Raw genomic sequence first — 26,080 nt, forward strand, 5'->3', positions numbered from 1 at the left:
TTAATAGATCTTCATACAAAAAGCAGTGAACAAAACCACGTCACAAGATTGTTGAAACGAGACATAGGTCCATGTTGCAAGTGTCTTTGTGGACCGCGACTAATTTAATACTAAACTAGCAAACAGGCTAGTAGGCAACATTAGTTCGTAACTTTCTGATACTAAATTTTCGCCAAATTGGAACGAATCATAGTGCTCCAGCAAAAACGAAAGTTTTCATCAGAGGATCGTCAGCAATGTACAGAATTGTAACTTATTACTTCTAGAATTGGAAGTAGATCACACTCTCTTTTTCGAATGTATGAGTTTCACTGCATTGTGCAGAGTTTGATCGTCGCCGCCATCATCTTAAGAATTGTCGGCGCGCTCACTGGTCCAGAAAACCTTTAAAGTAGTCTGCCGTATCGTCTGGTAACATATCTTGCAGCAGGTTCGTCCGCAGCAGTAGTTCGCAGTAGTCAAAAGGACGACCAGAGCTATATGCGGAATTCTAGCGTCCCAACACGTTTAGTGCGAGGTGTATGGTTAACAGTGTGCTCGAATTCAAAAGTAAGTCCGACGTTCACTCCGTAAACACTAGGTACCGCTTCCTTAATTATTATGCAGAATCTTGTAGTCCGTTTTACAGTTTGCATTTTTGGCAGGACCGCGGCCTAACGGGAAAATTATAGTCGCGATTGCCAGATTTGTAAATCTAATTAATTGTGGTGCGCTCAATTTGTCGTGTACACGCGTCTGTTCTGAAACGGGTCACTAAACACAAGAGTAGCGCTGCTTAAGATGAGAGAGAGAGAGAGAGAGAGAGAGAGAGAGAGAGAGAGAGAGAGAGAGAGAGAGAGATAGAGAGAGAGAGAGAGAGAGAGAGAATGCCACGTGTTTGGCCATCAAGAGGGCAATACGTTAATCATAAACGACTCCTGTAGCAGAATCTTATAGAAAGAGCTCTCTCAAACCCTAATCGTGGTCGAATGTGTAGGCCGTTACTCGCATCAAAGTTAGTGTGTTGACTGTCCCGAAAGACAAAGGAACAGAATCGGAGGGTAACAAAGCTAAAACAGAAATACTGAACTCCGTGTTGAAACGCCGCTTTGCAAAGGAAAGACAGAAATGAGTGGAATAAGTATTTGGGTCAGTGGTGTCGAGAAACGCCTGAAGTCCTTAAGATTGAATAAATCTCCGAAGCGTTATGCAGTGCCTACCAGATTCTACACAGAATTTGCTGCTGAGTTAGCCTCTCTTTTGACAGTAATATACTGTAGATTCAACGCACAAAAAAACTGTGCCTACTCTGTGGAGGACAGCATAGCTCACAGCCACCTAGAAGGTGTGAAGCAGGAGACATCCACCGAGGTACCGAGGTAGCATACAATGTATAAAATAAATAAAATAAATAAATAAAATATATATTGTTATTTAGATATTGATTATTCTATCTGTATGATGGTGATTGTGATTGCAATTGTATTTGCTTATCTGGAACGTGGACGTTTAATTATTCGGTATCAGACGCTTGACAATGGCTTTTTCGTAAAGGCAATGTTACTCGTAGTTGACCGTGAAATAAAACTGAATAATCGGACTTCGTAATTAAATCGTTTCCAAAGACTGCTGCGGTAGGTGCGGACTCATAATCTAAATCTCAATATTGCAATAATTTGCCAGCCATGCCAATACGTCGTACAGAGGTGATTGTCTACTAAACATAAAAAAGTTACACAGTTAGTTAAATCAGATATATTCAATGAATAAGCCTACAGTTCATAATCCTACTTACTTTTATAAATATAATTCTTTACAGAATCGAGTGCCTAGTGTGGTTGCAACTCGCAGTATTCTTCTACAACATGAAATATGGCGGTGTGCCAGACAATAAAATAAAATACGTGCTTCTCGCACCACTTCAACCAGAGCTCTCTCTTTCTTAATCAAACATAAGAGTAACGTAATTGTGCTTTTGTTTTATCAGCGACACAGCGCTGCAGTTGTGTGCCATAGGCTTCATTTATTTGTCACTGATTATTTATTTAATTAATATTTCGCGTTTCCGCGGAAACTCACGCTCGGCATGCAAATGTGCCTTTATAAATGTCATTGACCTCCATATAGTGCAGCATCTTACAGAATATTATGAGCACAAATGTAACCAGGTATCTCGAACGAAATTATCATCTACATGCCAACCACCATGGATTCCGAAAAATCTCACTTTCCTCGCACGACATCACGTATTTTTAAAGGTGCGGAGGTGTCACTCGTTTCATTTGTAGCAGCCTGCTATGGCAATGTTTCTTTCAGCCAAAACCGTGGCGAGCAGCGAGTTGGGCAGACGACTTCCCTATTAGAAATGTCCGGGTAACTCTTTCCAATTCAAGCGTTCGCCTGGTAACTATACAGGACCTCACAAAGTTTGTGAAAGTGGGCGTGGACGCGCTGAGCATTCCCAAGCGTGAAAAGTGCAATCGGGCACGCGCGATTTTTGCTTCTTTGAGAGGAACGTGGCCATTAAGATGAGACAGGCTGAACTTAGAAGACGCATCTTGAATTAGGCCACTTGCAGCTGAAGCTCATATTTGGTTGCTTTTATCTTACGTGCTGTGAACATGTGCTGTATGAAAGAAGCGGGACGCTGAAGTTTTTTGGAAACTGTATCGTTTTTGTTACGATTTGTTATAATAAAATGACGGGAAACAACACGTTCCTGATTGGAAGCTTTTCGTATTTTAACTGGCGTGCTATTGAAGTACGTCGTTTAAAAGCACTGTTGCACTTAACAAAAACGCGTCATTTTGGTGTGGTTTGTAATACGTCACCTAGAGAAATAAACGGCGGTTAAAGCCTTTAGGAAACTGTAAGGTGAAAAATACAAAGGTGAGACTTACGAACCGTTCTCTTGGACAAAGGGGCAGATTCCGAAGCGAAAAGTTGCTGGTCCTGGTCCTGCTGAATCTGAAAGATTCTAATACATTCTTACTGATTTACCACAAGTACGTACTTGAATGTTCGATATTACATATGTACAAGAGCACTTTTCGCGCTCGTGTGAGTTTGTTGGATTTTGTGAACGTGTCAGGGAATATGAGGCACCGAATTGCTAGATTGCTGCCTACGGCACTGGCTTCGCCCTCGCAATTCAGTACAGTGCTTGCTACAAACGGAATGACATTGGTAGCGCGTGAGCGAGCGAGTAGACGAGCGTTATAGTAGAGACTCTGTTTGTATAGCTTTAAAAGTAATAATTATGAAATAGGCATTGCCGAGCAGAGGCGCTTTCCCTCATATTCGAAAGGGAACGTGCGTAGGGCCGGAGTTTGATTCAAAAATAAGCGAAAGCATTTTTTTAAAATGTGTATAACAATTATTTGTCCAGTCATCAACCATACCACAGAATGGTTGATTTTCTCCGAGGCGATCGCTAAGAGAGCAACGTAGGTATTTGCCTAAACAGTGTGGTTTGTGCGCCAGATACACCGGCGAGCCTAAAAACGTTGTGGTCACCTGCTTGATGGGCTGTTGTCCACCTCTGGAATGCATAAACGTAAAGCAGCAATTCTGCGTGGACGAGTCCAGGAGCCCTTACAGGTTTCCGGAGGTGTGTAGAGACAGATAACTACGGACAAGGCTCACAGTTCCTGCAAAATAGACTGCTACGGTCGCAGGTTCGAATCCTGCCTCGGGCATGGATGTGTGTGATGTCCTTAGGTTAGTTAGGTTTAAGTAGTTCTAAGTTCTAGGGGACTGATGACCTCCGATGTTAAGTCCCATAGTGCTCAGAGCCATTTGAACCTGCAAAATACCGGCCGGTGGCGCGAGAGCGCGGAGCTGGCGTCCGAGGCGTGTTCCGTAGGGTTCAGATCAGGCCAGGACATCACTGTAGTGGTCCTTACACGAGTTGTTGCGCGATTCTGACCACATTAATTCGGACAGTTATTCTGCTGGAAGGTTGCATGGCCGTCGGGAGGACATGAAGCATCGATGGACGAAGGCGGTATGCAGTGATGTTCACGCAGTCGACAACTGTTATGAAGCCTTCGAATAGTATCACAGATCCCGTGCAACTCCAAATTAATGTCCTCCATAGCATGATGCCGCCCCTATCGATCTGCTTCTGTGGCGCGGTGCATATTTCGACAACACGTTCGCATGGATGACGGCGTATCTTTGCACGCGTAACAACAAACGTGATTTGTTCAACTAGTAGAGTGTTTCCATTGAGCGACAGTCCATTCTCAGTGATCCTGTGTCCATTGCAAGCGTAATATGTCGCTGGCCTGCCTGCTGCTAAGCTCCAGCTACTGCAATGTGTGCAGAAGTACACTGGTGTCCCCGTTGCACATCTAATTCGCGATATTATCGTACAAAATGTAAACAGGAGACCTTACAGGTAGCCCCACATCCACAGTCGCTGTGTACAGTCACAGACGGTGCATCATGGCACTCTGCGGTGGAGGACCATAGTAATAATGGAAGCAGGACAGTGGCAAACTGATGAGGTCCTATGGCTTAATGTGAATTGTTCTGATCTTTCTCGGATGTGGCGACATTTTATAGAGCCAGAAACTGTATCCCGGAGACCAGGGTAGGCTGTAAGGGCAGGACAGTACCGCCTTAGTACATCTAGGCAACTGCCAGGTGAGGTCGCAGTATCCAGTGGACGTGTTGTATCGAGGCAAACGGTGTGCAGAAGGCTTCATGAGAGTTATGTTTATTGTAGGAGTCCTGCTGTATGCCTACCTCTGATGCGTCTTCACAAAAGGGAACGTCTAGAATGGAGTCATTAACCTGGACGGTCCGATATTGAGTCAACGGTATTTCCACAAATGAGTCCCTATTTGGTCTGGAGAGTGAGTCTCGACGGACCCGCATCTGGAGGGAACGTGGAACATAATTTCGGGACCCAAACATTGTGGAAAGAGACAGATACCGAGGGGCAGGGATGATGTTGAGCACTCAAACACCTCGTCATGAAATCGTACGGTTAAATCGGCAAGGTTTAACTGCTGTCAGGTATCGTGACGAGATCTTTGGACCTCATTTGCTGTTGTTGCGAGGTTCAGACGTCATATTGCTCGAGGATAATGCGCGACCTCTCAGACCACATGTGGTTGATAATTTCTTGGAAACGGCAGATACTGTGCGCGTGGCCTGCTTGCTCTCTCGACTTGAATCCCATGGAAAAAAAAAATCGAAGTGGTTCAAATGGAATGGCTCTGAGCACTATGCGACTTCTGAGATCATTAGTCGCCTTGAACTTAGAACTAATTAAACCTAACTAACCTAAGGACATCACACACATCCGAGGCAGGATTCGAACCTGCGACCGGAGCGGTCTCGGCTCCAGACTGCAGCGCCTAGAACCGCACGGCCACTCCGACCGGCCCATAGAGTACATCTGGGATGCTCTAGGGACACGGGGTGCATCACGTCAGCATCAACCAACCAGTCTTCAAAATTTGCGACCAGCTCCACAGGAAGAATTGGCGTTATTGCCTCAAGAGGAGATTGATGAAATCATTCACAGCATGCCCCCTCGTTGTGAAGCGTGTATTGCTGCCGGAGTTGGCCACGCTCCGTACTGAACACCTTAACCAGTTGTCGGAATGTGTGTGTGTGTGTGTGTGTGTGTGTGTGTGTGTGTGTGTGTGTGTGTGTGTGTAAATCCGTTAAGTTGCAAAAAGAACAGAGATATTTTTTGTCTACCCTCCTGCATGTTTCCGTTCGGGTTCTGTGTTCTTCACATTGTTTCTACTTTACTATTACTTGTTCGTGCTGTTTTGTATTAAAATAAACGCAACCATCAGACTTCGTTGCTTTAATTTTGGACACCAGTGTATTTTCTCTGGAACACTTGTGCCTTAAGCAGCATCTTAGTCTGTGGCCAGGCCTACCACATATGGCCACGCATAGAGCGGGCGAGGATCCGACCACCACGTTGTGCGACAGGACTGTGACGTCAGACAGCTAGTCGGCTACTCGTGGTGTCGCCGTCCTCTGACCACTTACAACAACTAAGAGCTCACGACAGCAGCTCGAGATGCTGGTTCAGTCGCCGCACCCGGCACAGCGATGTGCTCTGTGTAAAGCAGCTTACGGCACTGGGTTTCTCCCCGTCTGCGGTTCCTATCGTCGCAGTAGTCACTCCGCGTCTCCTCTCTACGCCGCTTACACAGGGTGAGGAAACATTCGCGCACTCGGACTTCGCGGTGCGGTTCCTCACATGCTGGCAATAGAAAACTGTCTCTCACAAAACTACGTCCTACGTCACATTTCGAGCAGTAAATGGACGTCAAAGATTGGCAACCTGGCAAGACTGTAATCTCGTGTACGGTAACTATGTCAACAAACCGAGTAGTGCTGTGCACTGGATAGCGTTTTGGTTCAAAAAAATGGCTCTGAGCACTATGGGACTTAACATCTGAGGTCATCAGTCCCCTAGAACTAAGAACTACTTAAACCTAACTAACCTAAGGACATCACACACATGCATGCCCGAGGTAGGATTCGAACCTGCGATCGTAGCGGTCGTGCGGTTTCAGACTGAAGCGCCCAGAACCGCTCGGCCACACCGGCCGGCGATAACGTTTTGGGTTAGTATGCTGGAGGTTGAGGGCTCGAGTCTGGGTTGTGGATCATCTGTTATTTTCTAAAAGTAGTCTGCGTGGTACGGTATCTGGCTTGTTAATCGTAATGCAGCGATTACAGTGGGTTGTTGATAATTCTTCCGGGTTATAAGTCCGTGGTCCATGGAATTCTTCAATTCCTAACGTTTCGTCCAATACTACGTTGGACATCATCAGAGGTATGGCTGGTCCTGCTGAGTCCTGCCGACTGGATCAGCCATGCCTCTGAAGATGTCCAACGTAGTATTGGACGAAACGTTAGGAATTGAAGAATTCCATGGACCACGGCCTTATAACCCGGAAGAATTGTCAGCAACAGTACCATCCGGTCGTGAAAGCCTTCATTGTATGATTACAGTGGGTCTTCTACAAAACATTTGCAGTTACGTGCCGGCCGGAGTGGCCGAGCGGTTCTCGGCGCTTCAGTCTGGAACCGCGCGACCGCTACGGTAGCAGGTTCGAATCCTGCCTCAACCATGGATGTGTGTGATGTCCTTAGGATAGTTAGGTTTAAGTAGTTCTTAGTTCTAGGGAACTGATGACCTCATATGTTAAGTCCCACAGTGCTCAGAGCCATTTGAACTATTTCTTTTGCAGTTACGTACTACGAACACAGAAGTGGAAGTACAATCGTTTTAATTGGTCAGGTTTTAAAGAAGCCTTTTGCATATCGTGGATACGAATTGTTTCGCACCACTTCATCTACTACATTCCATACCTGTTTTGTGTGTACCCTCCCCCAATGCGTCTCATCGATTAATACCAGCTATTATTCTTGTCACGTGTAGGCCATTACAGTCCGATATGGCCGTACGCCACCAGTAGGGCTAGCAACGTGCTTTGCAAATAATTTCCATGGGACCATTGGGGGAGGGTACACAGAAAACATGTTTAGAATCTAGTGGTGCGAAGCAATTCGCGTCCACGACATGCAAAAGTTTCTTTAAAATGTAATCGGTGAAAACGATTGTACTGCCATTTCTGTGTCCGTAATACGTAACTACAAATGTTTTGCACAAGACCCACTGTAATCGCTCTATGACGATTAAGACGCCAGACAACGTACGACGAATAATACTTCAAGCAAATAAAAAAAAATTCACTACACAGAATCGGAACCCTCGACCTTCTATATGCTAAGCTGAAACGCTATCCACTGCACCAATTGCACTGCACTATTCGATTTGCTGACAGAGGTAGTTTACAGTCTTACCAGGTTACCAATCTTTAACGTCCATTTACTGCCCGAAATAAGCGTACGACGAAATTTTGTGAGAGAATTTTTGTATTGCCAGTATGTGAGGAATCGCGCTGCGAAGTCAGAGTGCGCGAAATTTTCTTCGGCCTGTATACTAAAGGGCCCCACCTTCCTCCCGACGCCGTGTATCTGGAACACCACCAGACGCCAGTCAGTCTCGCGGTGGGCAGTGATCTCAGGGTTTTCGGCTCAGCAGCAGTGTGTGGCCTGCAGTTGCCGGCGAAGTGCGCTGCTATCCGAAATCTCGATGAGGAGCACCTCCCTTGCTGTGTAGCAACTTATTAGCGCTGAAAACGTTGTTCGGCGTGCTTCTTCGTGAAAAACACGTTCCGTCTGAGGGCCGGCATAAAGGAACATCTTGGGAGGGCCCTACTTAAGACAAACGTTGGTGCAACGGCATGGCTGAATATTTGGCAGTGCGAAAAGAGGGCCAGACTGGGACTTGACGCCGGCGCGTCGAGTACCGAGTACTGCAGTGCCGCCGCGATGCTGCCGGCCGGTTCATTGATCTGGCGTGAAGGCTGCAGAGCGAAGCCTAGCCTAGCCTAGCGCTGCGTAGCCAGTGTGTCAGGCAGGGGGCGTGGCTGGCCGGCCGCCAGGCCCGGCAATGGCGCGGCGAGTCCTGCTACCCACTGCTGCTCTCTGCTCTCCCAGCCGAGGAAGCAAAGCAAAGCAACCCAAAGCCCGCTTTACACGACCGCCTCTGTAGAGACGAGAGAGTCTACTGCAGCGCCCCTGGCGTTCTATTCCTGTACTCAGTCTCGACTGTCCACAGTGGTCTTTCTCGTTTACACGTAAGCGCTAAAATTGCGTGTGTTGTGAGAGGTGTCTGCTGTGTAGTCTGTTCAAAGTTATGAGGGATTATACTCTGTATGAAAAAATCGAAAACACATTAATAAAATGTAGGAACAAGCAGTGATAAAGTTATTAACGACCAAAGCAGAATTCATAGCATGGTAAATTCTCTACACTCCTGAGGACTGAAGGAAAGTGTCATCCAGACATTTCAGCGCATGTACATTTATTTGCTGGAGAAAGTAAATGCTTGCAAACACATCAAACAATATGTAGAACTTAGTAAATACCGCCCTTTTATTTTACACTTTGTATCTTGTGCGAAATAACGTCGAAAATTGTCCTCGTAAAATAATTCTGACTTACTGTTAAAATAATCGCCATTAAAACACGTTTTCTAGTTTACAGCTTCATTTATTTATACAGTAGCCTTTTTCTCTGCGAAACGTAAAGAAGCTTTTGCTTTGAGATATTTCGTGTCGTTGGCAGGAGAACACCAGTAGGATAAATTGGTAGGATCTTGTGCAACGAAAACAAAGCAAACACGATAAAGGAGACACGGAAGCTAGAAAATTAATTTGTAGAATAGGAGTGATCTCGGCTGGAATGCCTTACTTTCGGGTGCTATCAGACGCCGCCAGTCCCCCGTTTCTGCGCAACATAAAAAGGTATTTAAGATTCCGCACTCGCCACAATCTATAGCTCAATGACGTCATACACACGCTGGAGTCGTGTTGATTGCTGATTTACACGCAGGTACCAAAGGCGCCCACACTTCGAGTAGTTGGTTTCGACTTTAGCTTTTTATTTATCCTTATTTATTTATTTATCTATTTATTTATTTACGGTAGACCTGCGATGCATAGCTGTGGTTCGCCATTTGTTTGATGTAGGCAAGTCCGCCCCCCAAACTTCCTTCTTGTAAACTTCTTTCTACTCGTCTTTCATTCATTCCCAGAAAGCTAAGGGCGGACTCTTGTAGAACTTGGTTCTTTTGAGAAGACAGAAGTAATTATGTAATTATTTCCTCTCTTTTCCTTCCTTGTAGGGGCTCCTCGTCACCGTGACGGATTGACGACATTAGTTTGAAACCAAATCTAGATTACGAATTGAGTGATAACGGTTATTAGATATCTATTTATAGAAATTCGTGCTGAAACTTGACGTGTTAATTGAAATGTCTTTGTCTCTCTTTCTGTTCAACATCTAAACTTATATTATTTACTGTCAGCCTGTCAGATTACGTACGTAGGAGTGTTTGGAACGTAGCTTTGAGAAGGCAGAACTTTGGGTCCAACGACTACACATAGCTATGCGGCAAACATGTTTCGTCACTCTGTTTCGACACTGAGGTCTACAGTAGCGGCAGGAAGCTAAAGCCAGATGATGTACCAGGAAATCTTTTCTTTTCCTTCGCTCTTAGCACCTAAAGAGAGAAAACAGAAAATGTTTCCGGGCAAACTCGTATGTTGTCTTCTAATCATGCGAAACGATTGCTAGTGCAACAGTTACAGTGCTACAAGTATGTCACTAGTAAAAAGAAAGAACAATGTTTCACAGTGTTCTTTACTCTATCAGCTGGCCAAACGTCACAACGATAACCGTGGCATTAATATTCGAAATTTCGAAAATATTTTAGCTATGCTCTTACTTGCGTAATAGTGATGCAAAGGGTCATTAAGTTGTTAAGATAATGCTTCATTTCAATCATCATGTAGAAAAACTCCGCATGGCGCAGTACGCTCTGACAGAAACTCGGCTTTCTTCCCTCCGTCACATTGACTCAGATGTTGATTTCAAACCTCAACGCAGCAGATACAGGGGCGTGCGCATCCATATATATCTGTGGACGCAGCACTGCCCGAGGCACCGACAGATGGGTCTGCGGTCAGGGTACCGTGCTCTTCACACGCAGGCGGCCATTCTAGCAGACCGAGTAAAAAAGGAATTAGTTTCGTCTTCACGTGACGGTTTCGGATGTTTTTGCTGAGTTTTCTTTATTCTTAAATGAGAACCTTTCGGTTTGATTTTGAAGATTTAGATGAGTTTTCGAAAAGTAATGAGTTTCCCTCTGGCATACAACTGAGTGCTTATATTTAACTGACTTTGTTTGTCAGGTTTGATGGTCCAGTTGAGAGGTTCCATGCCCTCTTTTGCATGTCTCCTCTCATTTTCATCAATTTTATTGATGTTCTGTGTCATTGCACGGTAGTAACAGACCGAATAAGGTTATTGTAATGAGAGTATTTGTACTGAGAACTCAAAAAATACTTTTCACTCCATTCCTAAACATGTTGTTCTGCTTTCTGTGGGTGGCCTGTGCGAGGCGAGCATCGTAGGACGCGGCACACTGCGTTTCCGGTTGGGAGCTGCACTTCCCTGAATTCTGTGGGTTTCGCACAATAGGCTTCAGCGTCTGGCGGAACGACTGACGTCGGTCGAGTTTCGCCTATTGTATGCAGGTGTCTGAGTGTCGCCGCAGTTTACGTGTTTACCGTTCCGGACTGCATTGTCCTCTTGATTCTGAGAATACTTGTGGACCGTGCCCTGCTGGGCGCGACTGTCTGATGCCGGATGGCCGGTGGTCTAGGCAGGTTGTTTTCGTAGCCGGTCAAACGGCAAGTTCAGTGCCCTCAGCTGAATAGCAGAGGCATGATTGGTCAACTTAAACTGAGGCTAGTTGACGTCATAAAACCCTGACCGAAATTGGAGGGAGCGTTCGGTATTGGCGCGAATGATGTTCTGAGACAGAGTGGGGAATTTTGGAATCACGTGAACAATGCCGAGTTGAAGCGTGATACTGAGTTCGTGTTAAACGGGATAAGTCAGTGCCAAGGTTAGGTTAGTATCCCCTGGGAGTGCTGTTTGGTATGGGTCTAAGACACTTGAAAGTATTGGAAGTTGGTACGCACGAGTGTTTTTCAGGCGAACTGCTTTGTGGACGTCCCGGTTAAGCAGTGCTCCGGTAGAGGCAGCGCGAGGTGAGTGCGGGCAGAGAGACGTGTGTGGCGGTGAGTCAGCAGCAGCAGCAGCAGCAGGAGGAGGAGACGGCTGGGCCGGCGTTACGCCGGAGCGGCCACGGCGGCGGCGGGCGCTGGGCGGACGCCCGGCTTGCGTCACGCTGTGGCGTTGGCTCGAGGCCTCAAGGTCGGCGAGCCCCCGTCTGTCCACATCCCGCCACTGCGCGCTCCCGTGGCGAGCCCCCGCGGCGCCACGGTACTGCCGTAGCGCAGGACGCGAGCGTCACGGCTCCCCGACCGTCTCGCATATGAGTTACCATTGCAGTTCCCTTGTCTGTGCTAACACAGACGGGACGTAACTGTCTCCAGTTCTGCTGGGCTGCTTCTCTGTGCAGTGTGTCCTGGAAGGTCGGGGAATACTGAGAGATACGACAGGAACGTCCATCCGAATGAAAGAACTCCAATACACATGTTGTTGTGGTCTTCAGTCTTGAGACTGATGCAGCTCTCCATGCTACTCTATCCTGTGCAACCTTCTTCATTTCCCAGTACCTACTGCAGCCTACATCCTTCTGAATCTGCTTAGTGTATTCATCTCTTGGCCTCCCTCTACGATTTTTACCCTCCACGCTGCCCTCCAATACTAAACTGCTGATCCCTTGATGCCTCAGAACATGTCCTACCAACCGATCCCTTCTTCTAGTCAAGTTGTGCCACAAACTCCTCTTCTCCCCAATTCTATTCAGTACCTCCTCATTAGTTACGTGATCTACCAATCTAATCTTCAGCATTCTTCTGTAGCACCACATTTCGAAAGCTTCTATTCTCTTCTAGTCTAAGCTATTTATCATCCACGATTCACTTCCATACATGGCTACACTCCACACAAATACTTTCAGAAACGACTTGCTGACACTTAAATCTATACTCGATGTTAACAAATTTCTCTTCTTCAGAAACGCTTTCCTTGCCATTGCCAGTCTACATTTTATATCCTCTCTACTTCGACCATCATCAGTTATTTTGCTCCCCAAATAGCAAAACTCCTTTACTACTTTAAGCGTCTCATTTCCTAATCTAATTCCCGTAGCATCACCCGATTTAACTAGACTACTTTCGATTATCCTCGTTTTGCTTCTGTTGATGTTCATCTTGTATCCTCCTTTCAAGACACTGTCCATTCCGTTCAACTGCTCTTCCAAGTCCTTTGCTGTCTCTGACAGAATTACAATGTCATTGGCGAACCTCAAAGTTTTTATTTCCTCTCCATGGATTTTAAGACCTACTCCGAACTTTTCTTTTGTTTCCTTTATTGCTTGCTCAATATACAGATTGAATAGCATCGGGGATAGGCTACAACCCTGTCTCACTCCCTTCCCAACTACTGCTTCCCTTTCATACCCCTCGACTCTTATAAGTGCCATCTGCTTTTTGTACAAATTGTAAATAGCCTTTCGCTCCCTGTATTTTACCCCTGCCACCTTCAGAATTTGAAAGAGAGTATTCCAGTCAACATCGTGAAAAGCTTTCTCTAAGTCTACAAATGCTAGAAATGTAGGTTTGTCTTTCCTTAATCTGTTTTCTAAGATAAGTCGTAGGGTCAGTATTGCCTCACGTGTTCCAACATTTCTACGGAATCCAAACTGATCTTCCCCGAGGTCGGCTTCTACCAGTCTTTCCATTCGTTTGTAAAGAATTCGCATTAGTATTTTGCAGCTGTGACAACACCCGCTTTCTTTGGGATTGAAATTATTATATTCTTCTTGAAGTCTGAGGGTATTTCGCCTGTCTCATACATCTTGCTCACCAGATGGTAGACTTTTGTCATGGCTGGCTCTCCCAAGGCCATCAGTAGTTCTAATGGAATGTTGTCTACTCCCGAGGCCTTGTTTCGACTAAGGTCTTTCAGTGCTGTGTCAAACGCTTCACGCAGTATCGTATCTCCCATTTCATCTTGACCTACATCCTGTTCCGTTTCCATAATATTGTCCTCAAGTACATCGTTTGCTTAGAACTGCGTTTCCACCTGAGCTCTTGATATTCATACAAGTGGACATAGGCGCTAAAATTCATGCTTCAAGCGCTGTTAGCACCATTTTATCTTCAGTACTGCGAAACAAATCTTTTCTACTGTAAGCTTTTTTTCTTTCCGTAATTTGGAAGAAGGTAGTATGCACCGAAACAAGAAAAAATTGTCCACTAAACATGGGTTCTAAAGAGCGTGCCTTAAGAGCTATGAGCACTTTTTCGATGGAACAGATGTGTTGCGCAATAGCGAAGATGAGCGAGGGCACATAGGTCATAAGTTACGCATTTTGGAACCCGTATTTACTGCACATTTTGCTTCGAGTGATCTTGCCTATCACATGACTCAATATTGGCTATTCCTCCTGAGACACCGTGTTCAACTCTATGGTCTGTTGTCTGAGACGGCACGTTTACTGCTGTCTCTTGTGCATAAATTATCTTCGGAAAAACAATGCTATGCTGATCCATTGAAAATAACGAAGAAAATTTGGAAGATCTATAAAGGTTGCATGTTCGTACTTTAAATATTTTTGTAGAATACGGCGCTCAATATCTCCCCATTTTGCTATTAAAATTGTCATCCAAGTTGCGGAAGATTCTTGAAGTTGTTAATTGCTTTGATATGACATCCAGCAATACTCAGTGACTGCACCTGGAGGCGCAGCGACTTGAAATGGTTTCTGAATTACATATTGGTTATTTCACTAAAGGACGAACAGCGTTTTAGCCTTTAGATGTCTTTCTTTCCAGGTCAGTTAGTGATGATTAACTTCTTGTTTTCTTTTATACATTGTTCATGCGTACTCTCTGCACATTGAAATATTAGGGGAGACAGGGCCACCGTGAACAATGGGCTACGCTAAGCAGTTGATTATATAAAATATGTGGGTGTCAGGATGACAGCATAGTCCCGCACATGTCACCTTCAGTCTCTGTGAAAACTAGATGGCTTAATGACGCTGGAGTACTGAAGTTGTGACTCTTGTGTTACTGTCTCCAGCTGCCAGTTTTGCCACGTCTTTAGAAATAATTAGTATAAAGTGCTGTAGAAACCAAACATTGACAAAATATAGCCGTTATCGTGGGCATTCTCTCTCCATAGCATATAAAATGCAGAATTCTAACTTCTACATCTACATCCATACTCCGTAAGCCACCTGACGGTGTGTGGCGGAGGGTACCCTGAGTACCTCTATCGGTTCTCCATTCTATTCCAGACTCGTATTGTTCGTGGAAAGGAGGATTGTCGGTATGCTTCTGTGTGGGCTCTAATCTGTTGTGACTGAATAAATGTGTTCTAATGTGCTGATGTGGTATGGGGCAGAGCACTTTCTTTTTCTTTTATGGGCCACAGTGAGCATATACGCAAAAAACAAAAATGTTTCGATACAGAGGGTGAACTACTACTTTTGATCTAATAACTACAGAAAAAGTGAAGAAAGCTGAGAACAATAAAATTCACGAAAGTTCTGGCAGCAGCAGAACAATGCAATGTCCCTACACAAGCTCTTGAAAGGTTAGTTGTCTTGCAAATACAATGGTAAAAAGTTGCAGTGGTTCGAAATGTACTGATAATGGTACCAACAGGGCAAATATAACAGACATCAACAACGCAAGCACTGTTCCATTTGCAAGTCTGCCTGCATTTGGCAGCTGCTTAAATAGTTCAAGACACTTCGTATCACCGAAGGAAATTAAAGACTTTCAAAAGCAACCGCCTGCAAGACAACAGCTCAGCACAGAAGAGGAAGAACAAGAATTCTTATTTATACCCCAGAAAGCAGCAGCCTCTAGAAAGTGAAAATAGGAAGGAAAAATGGCCAAACTGCGACATCAACCAACCAGTAAGCGCATTCCTAGAAGTGTGAGAAGGCGACTCCAGCCAGAGAGCAACTCGTGAAGGCTCTGCTTCTCTTCAGACGAGTGACGGTGAAGATAGTCCTGACAACGAAGAAGAATTTCACATGGAAACTGAGCTCGAAGAGATTGGCCATGTCGTCGTGAACGTGGCAACGAAAGTAAAAGAAATTAGATTCAGCCATTTCGTAGTGATATCAGTTAAATTAATAAAAACGAAAGCACTACAATTGTGACTTATCTGTAGAGGTCATGTAAGTTGGACAGACTTTTACGCTTGCTGCAGATGAAGAACCACATGACATTAACTTCACAGATGTTATTTGTAGACTGCCTAAGCCTTCCACAATTGACCGCACTAAAATAACTGTAGCAATGTTTGTATTTCCTACTGATATGGATACTTACGTTGTCCAATGATTTTATTATTTACGAATTGAATGTGTCACATAATTTGTATTAAGAAAAATAAATGTTTCCAGGCTATGTGCGGCCTTTTTTTTCCCACTGTGCCTGACGCCAATGACTGGGGTAGAGTAGGGATTTTAGCGCCATTTTGCTGTCAGTTATTCTGTTTGTAAAGTTTTTATCAAAACAAAACATTAATGTAGATAATAAATGGTATGGGCTTCCTGTATACCACGTGGTAATCCAAAGATATTACCAAATTTCGACACAAAATATTCTAAAACAGAAATGTGCCCGCTGTGCCACAGTCACCGGTACTTCATGAAATCCTGTCGTCGTAAATCTGACACAGCACAACAACATTTATCTACCGAATCTCAATGTTCGTTATGGTTGAGATACATCATTGGTTTCACAATTCCCTCTCAAATAGATAAATTTCAATAATTACAGGTAAAAAGCTCTTCAGTATTAACTCATAGTGCAATATACGTAAATATTGTTGCCACGTAATTAAGTTACATTAATTGACAGAGTTCTGCAAGCAAACATGCGTGTTGTTGAACTGACAAAAGATTATTACGACATGGAACATACCTCTCTTTCCTTTCTCCGAACAATTATCAGCGGCGTGGTGACAGCTCAAAGCATCTTCTTGTGGGAAATGGTTGTCTGGTGGGAATAACACGGTCCGGCATCTCAACGTCTTTAAACTGCACCATAAGATCCGCTGGTTGATGCCAAAGCTTCACGTCGAACGTGAAACAAACAGTAAAACGACAAAACATTTTGTAAAGCACACTTAATATAAAAAATTATTTATCGTTTATTCAAACAAAAGGCTCAACCTGCCATATATCGTGACGGCGGCATAACAGGCGTTGGAACAGCTTCAAATATTGCAACACCACAAGTAGCAGTGGCTTAAGTTGTGTGTGTTCTCGCGTCATAGCAGAACACACAATTTCTAAAACGTCCACCAGTTTTGCACAGTCCCCGTGCAGGGGTGGCAAGTAGATCTCGAGGCTGCTTTAATGGAGGTGCAATGGAACAGATTAAGGCTGTTTCTCACTGAAATAGTGTAGTCGGTATTTCACTGGGATGTTAGCTATTTTTATTGCGCGCGTTCCTTCAGGTAAAATAGCAAATTCAGCTATATGTTTCATAATGGTGCGTACGTGTGCAGGAATGACTGGCACAGTTACTAATGACTATTATCTATCAAAATATAGGGCTTGTCCTGAGGCAACAAGGAGGCAAGTGTGGAAAGGGCACAAACAGGCTACAGGGTAGACCAGCTTGGAAAGCTGCATAACCCAGTCTTTGCACAGTCGACAGACGACGGCACAACGTGCGAAATGCGTGCCCTGTAATATCTGGTGGGTTCCTCATTGACAAAGCGTATTTCATTTCATGACTAAAGACAACTTTTTCCGTTTCCAGTGGCGCCAGCGTCTCGCGTATTTTGTGTCGCTTTAACCGATGAAATATCGATAACAGTAATTGTCTGCATCGCAGAAAACATGGCTCGTAATCGCTTTAGGAGGAGAAATCTTTCTGTTGCTATCTTGCACGCACTTCTTAGATTGCCATTTTATTTCAGGTGAGCGGTCGTAGGCGCAGGTATCACCTACATTTAGAAATAGGAAACAAAAAAAACAAACACCCTCAGTTCTTCAGTGTGTCGCTGTTTTCACTTTTGCTTTTGGTCAGCACTAAGGAAACCTTGCTCAAAGATATGTCATTGTTACGTCTCCGCGTAAAATGTTCGGTAGCCTCTAAAGATGGTCCTGCGCCATACTGTGCATTTTATCTGTGCTTTGGAACAGAGACGTCAACAACAGATGTAGGGTCACAGTCCACTGCAGCCGCTGATTTGTTAACAGTTGGACGTGAAGGAGCGGTTCTTAGCAAAACTTCACGCAGTTTCTGTGAATCTACTTTCGTAAAAAAAAAGAAAAAAATTGTAACAACGAATTCTACGACTGCACTGTATTCCTTTGTATCTATTTGAAACTAATATACAAAAAATAACCGGTTTGAAATGGCATATAAACAAAACTAGCCTGCAGGTAAAGTTAACGCCTGTCTTACGGCAAATAATATCTGCATAACGACGAAAAGAATTTGTTGTTGTTGACGCCATATCTCTACCTGCACGTTGGTGACTTGACAGATTGCGTCTGGTAAACCTGTCGCTTCACTAAATGGATATCGCCTCTACTCTACCTGCGTCGCCATTATTACTACACTGAATTAGACAAAAAAAATCGTCTGACGCCACTTGCACATCTTCAAGTTCTTCGCTGCGATTATTGTGACTCTCTAAAGCCTAAATCTGTGCCCAAACGTGCAGTTTACGCAACTGTTTGTCGCGCAACCCTGTCCAGTGTTGCGCAGAAATAAACCGCAATGAGCTTCGCAGACCGCTCTGGGGAAACCCAGCGCGAGAGCGCGCACTACAGTTACACTAGATCTCTCTCTCTCTCTCTCTCTCTCTCTCTCTCTCTCTCTCTCTCGCGTGCACGCCCCTCATCGCGTGCCGCCACTGCTGTGCTAGTGGAGAGCTATTCCTGTCCGCGTCACGGCCTGCTTGTTGATGCCACACAGCAGTGGAACGGCTGTGTCAGCAGACGTTAACTTGCAGGAATTTTGTGCCATTGCTCTTTAGCGCTCCCAACACTCGCGGATTCCTCAAGGGAGCAAACTTCGTAAATAACGCCGAAGAAGTGCTCAAGAATGAAAGACAACGTGGATACCGAGGCGGAGAGTATTAAACTCATATCTTCACTTTCATTGAGGACTCTACGGTTCCGCGCCGTCGTTTATTAAATAAAATCTGTGGTTTTAGAATACCGGAAGTGATACGTCACTTGCTTGAACCCTTTCTAGCAATCAAAACCTATAGGCGGACTCAAATTAGATGGCGCCTCACGTTTGTAAGAAGTTGTGACGTTGTCGATATAAGAACTGTCTGCAGACAGACATTTCGGCGGTAATCGCGTTAGTTTCCTCTCCTGCAACATGTAGGTAAAGTCTCCGAACTTTTCTTATTGTATAGATGCATGTGATAGGTGAGACTCGATTTTTCAAGTAGTCTTTTTGCAGAAGATAGTTTTTTAGAACGATTAAGCAGTTGTCAGTGTTTTGAAAAACACTTAGGGGGTGGTCAATGAACACTGCTGCCTTTCTTCATTTGGAAACATAATGGGCGTGGTAGATTGATGAATTACGCAGCAGTGTAGAAAAATGCTTGTTCTTCGAAAAGTAGATTCTGTACATGCAGTGACTAATAAGATGCATGCGAAATACTAATGATGCTGACTAGTTTACCAGAAAAGGAAAAAAAGAGTTACCTGACTGTGCCATCGTAGGACATATATACACTGAAGAGCCAAAGAAACTGGTACACGCGCCTAATATCGTGTAGGACCCCCGAGAACACGCAGAAATGCCGTAACACGATGCAGCATGAATTCGAGTAATGCCTGAATTAGTGCTGGAGGGAACTGACACCATGATTCCTGCAGGGTTGTCCATAAATCCGCAAGAGTACCGGGGGAGGGGTGGGGGGTGGGTGGAGGTCTCTTCCGAACAGCACGTAGCAAGGCATCCCAGATATGCTCAATAATGCTCATGTCTGGAGAGTTTGGTGTACAGAGTAAGTGTTTAAACTCAGAAGAGTGTTCCTGGAGCCCCCCTGTAGCACTTGTGGACATGTGGGGAGTAGCATTCGCGTGCTGGAATTGCCAAAGTCCGTGGGAATGCAGAGTGGACATCAACGGATGCTGATGATCAAACAGGACGCTCACGTACGTGACACCTGTCAGAGTCGCATCAGGGGTCGCATATCACTCGAACTGCATACGCCCCCAACCACTACAGTGCCTCCACTAGCTCGAACAGTGCCCTGCTGACATGCAGGGTTCACGCATTCATGAGGTTGTCTCCAGGTCCATCCGCACGATACAATTTGAAACGAGACTCGTTCCACCAGGCAACATGTTTCCAGCCATCAACAGTCCAATGTGGGTGTTGACGGGCGCAGGCGAGGCGTAAACTACGTGTCGTGCTGTCATCAAGGGTACACGAGTAGGCCCTCGGCTCCGAAAGGACAAATCGATGATGTTTCGTTGAATGGCACGCCGACACTTGTTGACGGCCGTGTGCCGTATTCTGCCTGTATTTGAATAGGAATGCCTGTACCAGTTTCTTTGGGGCTTCAGTGTGCACTGGAAGCTCCACGTAAACGCTTCCGATCAGTAAATACACGTACCCATTGGCTCTTGCATTCGCTTTAATCTCATCTTTCAAATGGTGCAGTGTGAGTCTGGCTGCAAGATTTGTTGCACCTTTTCACAGATTCCCCGCCCGCCCTCCATCCCTGTACAGAGTGGTCGCTTTCTCGTTTAGTGAGGCGCCACATGAGCTGCCCCTGGACTCACAGTGCCGTGTCTGTGTGTGTGTTGCAGCTAATGAAGATCGCGAAGAGCGTTCTGGGCGAGCGCCTGTTCCGCGCGCTCATGAAGGGCACCTTCTACGGCCACTTCGTCGCCGGCGAGGACCAGATCCGCATCCGGCCCACGCTGGAGCGGCTGCGCTCCTTCGGCGTCAAGCCCATCCTGGACTACTCGGTGGAGGAGGACATCAGCCAGGAGGAGGCCGAGCGCCGCGAAGTCGAGTGAGTACACCAGCTGCGTCCGCTGTTGCCAATCTGTACAGGGGGGAAGCGCTCCAGCAGTAGCCGCTGCCCGCCCAACTACACTATTCCACGGGTTACGTACTTCTGCAAAAAGGTGGGACTTCAAGGAGATGGGACCCGGATAAACTGATTAAACCAGAGGTTGTACAGAGTTTCAGGGAGAGCATAAGGGAACAATTAACGGGAATGGGGGAAAGAAATACAGTAAAAGAAGAATGGGTAGCTCTGAGGGATGAAGTAGTGAAGGCAGCAGATGATCAAGTAGGTAAATAGACGAGGGCTAGTAGAAATCCTCGGGTATCAGAATAAATATTGAATTCATTTGATCGAAGGAGAAAATATAAAAATGCAATAAATGAAGCAGGCAAAAAGGAGTTCAAACGTCTCAAAAATGAGATCGATAGGAAGTGCAAAATTGCTAAGCAGGGATGGCTAGAGGACAAATGTAAGGATGTAGAGGCATATATCACTAGGGGTATGATAGATACTGCCTACAGGAAAATTAAATAGACCTTTGGAGAACAGAAGGTAGGAGACGAGATACTGGCAGAAGTAAAGCTGTGAGGACCGGGCGTGAGTCGTGCTTCGGTAGCTCAGATGGTAGAGCACTGGCCCGCGAAAGGCAAAGGTCCCGAGTTCGAGTCTCGGTCGGGCACACAGTTTTAATCTGCCAGGAAGTTTCAACAACGTACTTTTCCGAGCAAGACGCCGGAAGGCTGACAAATTCACAGCGTTCAGACATGCAATCGAGGACACACTTTCTTTTTTTGGAAACTGAAACAAACTGTAGAATGTCATTTTATCCGTTAGAAATCCTTGCTGAAGCCTCCAATTGCAAAAACAATGGCCCCGTTTGTTTGCAAAATAATACTTGCTGCTATTGCCAGTGAAACGTTTCGGTAAATGATTCCCTTGTCAAGTTCGCTTTTCGTGTATTTTGACACTTAAAGGTGATGTTGACGATGTGCAAACTGTCGCATTGTTCTGGTGCCTTTGCCGCTATTCGTAAACGCACACAACTTTCAGTGATATTCCTTTTTCTGTAGACAGTAGTGAATTTAGAAATAAGTCTTACTCGCGGATTTCTTGTCCTGCTCTTGTGCAGAAACTCGCGCACGTTACTTACTAGAAAATGTATTACAACAGATTTAGTTGCCACACTTGAAAACGAGTTGTGAAAAGTCAAAATCATCGAAACAGAACGTAAGTCAAAGCTATAAAATAACTGTACAGCAGTACGCTTATAATGACATACTATGGCATCTAACGCTTTACTAAATCCATTATGCATCATGCGACATATCGTGGACTGCTTGGTTTTGGAAACGCTGCGGTATCCTTTCCGGAAATGTGAATGTATCTGCCGGTTTTGAGCAACCACTACAGATTTTAGCTGCTTGTAAACGTTCTGTCGCGTTTCAGTTGTCATTGATTCCTGCTTGTTAAAAAAAAATAAAATGCGTTAATGCAGACGAAATGATTGCGCCTGGACTGAAGGAAAAGAAGTAATATTGGGCTCACTATAAGCAGTTATCCATGTGTCATTTAATCAAAGAGCAGAACATTTCATCATTATTATACATAATGATGAAATGTGCTGCTCTTCAATTAAATGACGTAAACGGATATATATATTCTCCTTACCTAGCTTATCTGTAAATAGATATACCCAGCCTCTCTTCTCGTAGCACAGCTCTCGTACACAATCAGTGCCTGGTGATAAAACATTTGGTAACTGTGCACGGGAATAGGTGTCTGTCTTTATTTACTTAGTTGTATATTTTGTAGCCTTGCCAGATATCCAGCCGGCCGAGGTGGCCGAGCGGTTCTAGGCTCTACAGTCTGGAACCGCGTGACCGCTACGGTCGCAGGTTCGAATCCTGCCACGGGCATGGATGTGTGTGATGTCCTTAGGTTGGTTAGGTTTAAGTAGTTCTAAGTTCTAGGGGACTGATGTTACGTCCCATAGTGCTCAGAGCCATTTGGTCCAGATCACCAGGATGTTGGCGTGCGTAAACGTTCGAATGAAGCAACTGGTTTACTGTTGGAGGCCACTTTTTATTTCCAAGCTGCCTTCCAGACACGTAAACATCGGTTATGAGGTAGCGTTATATGGATTGATATCACGTGTGTTGGGTTAAGAGTTTGCAGTAAATGGTATTCTGTGGCACAGTCTTAGTAGAAGGAGAGGAAAAACAAAACACCATTTCAGTACATGGCTCGTAGTTCTGTGGAGGTCTTTCAGAGTATGAATGAAAATATAGGAAAGAAAAAGCACTTAGAGTGGTCACAGATTCTTCGTAAACTTGACATAAAATACTCTGTGGCCACTAGAACTATTTTTAATTGATATTTCCACTGCTTTTTTTCTAAAAAAGGTTTGAGGGTACTCCGACATGGGATATAATGCAGCGAAAATTATTTATAACTGAAGCATGGGATACCATCCGTCTCCTTTTAGCCATGACGTCATCAACATGTCGAACTACAAAAAATATGGTATCGAACTCTTCAATTGACTTTACAGCTCAAATGAAGCAGGCGATACCTAGAAACACACATACAAGAAAAAGTGGTATCGAACACTTCAGTATACATCACCTCAAATGAAGCATGAGATTTGAGCGTACGCATATCTGTTTAGCACTACCATCGCCACTATTAGCGGGCGAAGGCACTACATGCTTGTCGAACTGGCTGCGAGCGATTCAGTTGTCGAGAACGTTTGCCGCAGCTTCGAAATGCTTGAAACAGTCAATGACATCGCTTTTCCCACCAAAAACTGCACTGGTGTCGTTCGTATTTCAATTTCCAACACGAAAAAATGAAATAAAAATTTTACGTCCGTGAAATAAATCTCTGGCACTCTTCCAAGTTCTCTATATCGTAAAAAAATTGTTTTGTCGACGAGAAAGTTTAGGGGTACGCATCCCCCAGAAAAACAGGTTGCATGGATGAACAGAAATATGCAGTACTAAGTTCACATTGCTCTGAGATTTATTTTTTTTTTTTCAAAATTGTATTTACGAAGTGTGATATGGTGTATGAAACGTAACATAGCAAAGGACCCTTTGACCAGTGCAGGTGCTGTTAATAGTACATTTATATTTTCGTTCATCCAGTCAATCAGAGACCTCCACAAAAAATGAGCCATGTGCCGCAGGCTACCCCAAAGTCACAACACAACGCGTACGTGTAGTATTAATCGACACAAATCCGCGTGATGGGAGGTTTAAGCGTCTGAAACGCGTCATGGAACTACGTAAGTTGTGAATGGAAACAGTAAACATATTGTTCCACTCCATCTCAATAATAGTGTGACACTATAGTTTTGCGCGCACTAATTTCTATGGAGAAGATTTTTAACCATCTGTTCTCGAACGACGTTCCCCTCCTCTTCAATACACGTCCACAGACATCCATAGGGAAATCGGTCTTCTCTTCCTTCCTAATTATAATAACGTACTAATGGCCTGACCCTACCCACGAGGGCTCCGATCGCAGCTCCCAGTCGTCGTCGCACCGCCATCCCCGTCGCCGTCCATATTCTGGTGTGCGCAGCGCTCGGGCAGATACACCAAAGTGACAGAAGCGCGAGCTGCAGGTGGTCAAGCGTTCAGAAAAAAACAGCACTTTCAGCTCTGGTTGGGAGAGGCGTGACCCATTTATGTTAGCATAGTTCCCAAGCAGCGTTTGGCGCAGCGGGAAGACTGCAGAACGGTAATCAGAGGGTCGTGAGAGCGAATTCTTGTGCAGAAACTTTATTTCAAAAAATGGTTCCAATGGCTCCCAGCACTATGGGACTTAACTTCTGAGGTCATCAGTCCCCTAGAACTTAGAACAACTTAAATCCTAACTAACCTAAGGACATCACACACATCCATGCCCGAGGCAGGATTCGAACCGGCGACCGTAGCGGCCGCGCATTTCCAGACTGTAGCGCCTAGAACCGCTCGAGAAACTTTTTTTCCAACTTTTGCGTTACGTAATAAACTGTAGTAATGCTCAATATATTGTATTAATTTTTTTTTTCCTAAAACGCTCGAAAATGAATGGCATAGGAGAGGAGATTTTGATTCGTAAATAAACTTCCAAGATCGGTTTCTCCTCAGTTGCACTTCGCTAGTGCAACCCTGCGATGTATGTTTTTAACGCCAGGTAAAGAATTTGATCTGAAACCTCAGAACCAGCCCTCGTCTCGTAGAAAGAGAAAAATAACCACATCCCGAGAAGACTGTGTGAAAGTACATTCCACTGTACATCACGAACTATTTTCACTAATATTTAGTGAAATGATGCATTGCGCGTGGTTTGTTGCCAGACTGCGATGAGAGAGAACCTGTTATGAATGGAAATCATAATTTTTTCTCAAAAAAGCTTTAAAACAACGATGTAATTGTAAAAACATGGCGTTTACAACGTGTGGAACGTGGCGAGAAAATATGCATCTCATGTTTTTACGGTGAATATCGCTCCAGCACGAGTAAAATAGTCAACTGTAAAATATAGAAAGCATCTAACTTCGTGTATAAAGTTCTCGTATACGCCTCAACATCGCTCCCTGTAAATTTATTTGCAATTCGAAATTTTTGTCCATTAAAAAGTAAAATATATTGAGCATTATTAGATTTATATAAATTGTACGTAACGTGAAAGACAAAATAATTTCTGCATGTGAACTTGGCCACACGAACCTCAGATTACCGTAAATGCGACCCGCGCTAAGAGTGTTATTTTTCCTATACGCTTGGGCATCTGAAGCCCCCAATTGCCTCTTTCGTTTCTGGTCGAGTCCTACGTATACCATACATTTGGACGCAATTGGTGGTAACAGTTCGTATCCAGACAGCTTTCCTGTAAAACGTGTCACTCGCGGAAACCGATATTTCATACGTCTAGTGAAATCGATTACAGGATATGAGCTTCGCCTGTTAATATGTAACAGGTCCCTTACACCAATGTGTGCGTGGTAGAGTAATTATGGTATATGCGTACTTGGAGGAAGTGTTTGCGCGGCAATCGCCGACATAGTGTAATTGAGGCGGAATAAGGGGAACCAGCCCGCATGGCCGCTGCAAGAGCAGCAAAACTAAGTGACCGACAGGCAGCATGTCGGCACGTCGTCGAAAATCTGTTTCCGAGACTGTTTACGCGTCGAGCAAGCTGTTTAATGTGAATGTTGTGACTCTTACAGGATCGCGAGATGCAGTGTTGCCCGCTGTTTACTACTCGTCTCTCTCTCTCTCTCTCTCTCTCTCTCTCTCTCTCCCCCCCCCCCCCCCCCCCCCCCCCCCTCTCCCCACAATCGAACCGCAGTGAGTGGCCTAGTGGGACTCTGTGTTACGGCAAGGCAGCCTGTAAATGAATGCGCTAAAGCAGCTACCTGTCGGAGTAAAAATAAGGTAAACGGGTATTTGTGAAGCGGGACGGACCTTGAGGTGCGATTGCTTGGCAG

The 26,080-nt window shown here is 44.8% G+C and overlaps 1 protein-coding gene across 2 annotated transcripts in view; it reads left to right on the forward strand.

Moving 5' to 3' along the window:
• LOC124545137 (proline dehydrogenase 1, mitochondrial-like) overlaps positions 1-26,080 on the forward strand; it is a 272,802-nt gene that overhangs the window by 143,104 nt on the left and 103,618 nt on the right. For both annotated transcript variants that reach the window (XM_047123961.1, XM_047123962.1), the window contains exon 2: positions 20,396-20,604. In XM_047123961.1, the coding sequence (XP_046979917.1) occupies positions 20,396-20,604 (209 nt within the window). The remainder of the gene's footprint in view (positions 1-20,395; positions 20,605-26,080) is intronic.

Source organism: Schistocerca americana, chromosome 8 (assembly GCF_021461395.2).
Source record: "Schistocerca americana isolate TAMUIC-IGC-003095 chromosome 8, iqSchAmer2.1, whole genome shotgun sequence".
Taxonomy (NCBI): domain Eukaryota; kingdom Metazoa; phylum Arthropoda; class Insecta; order Orthoptera; family Acrididae; genus Schistocerca; species Schistocerca americana.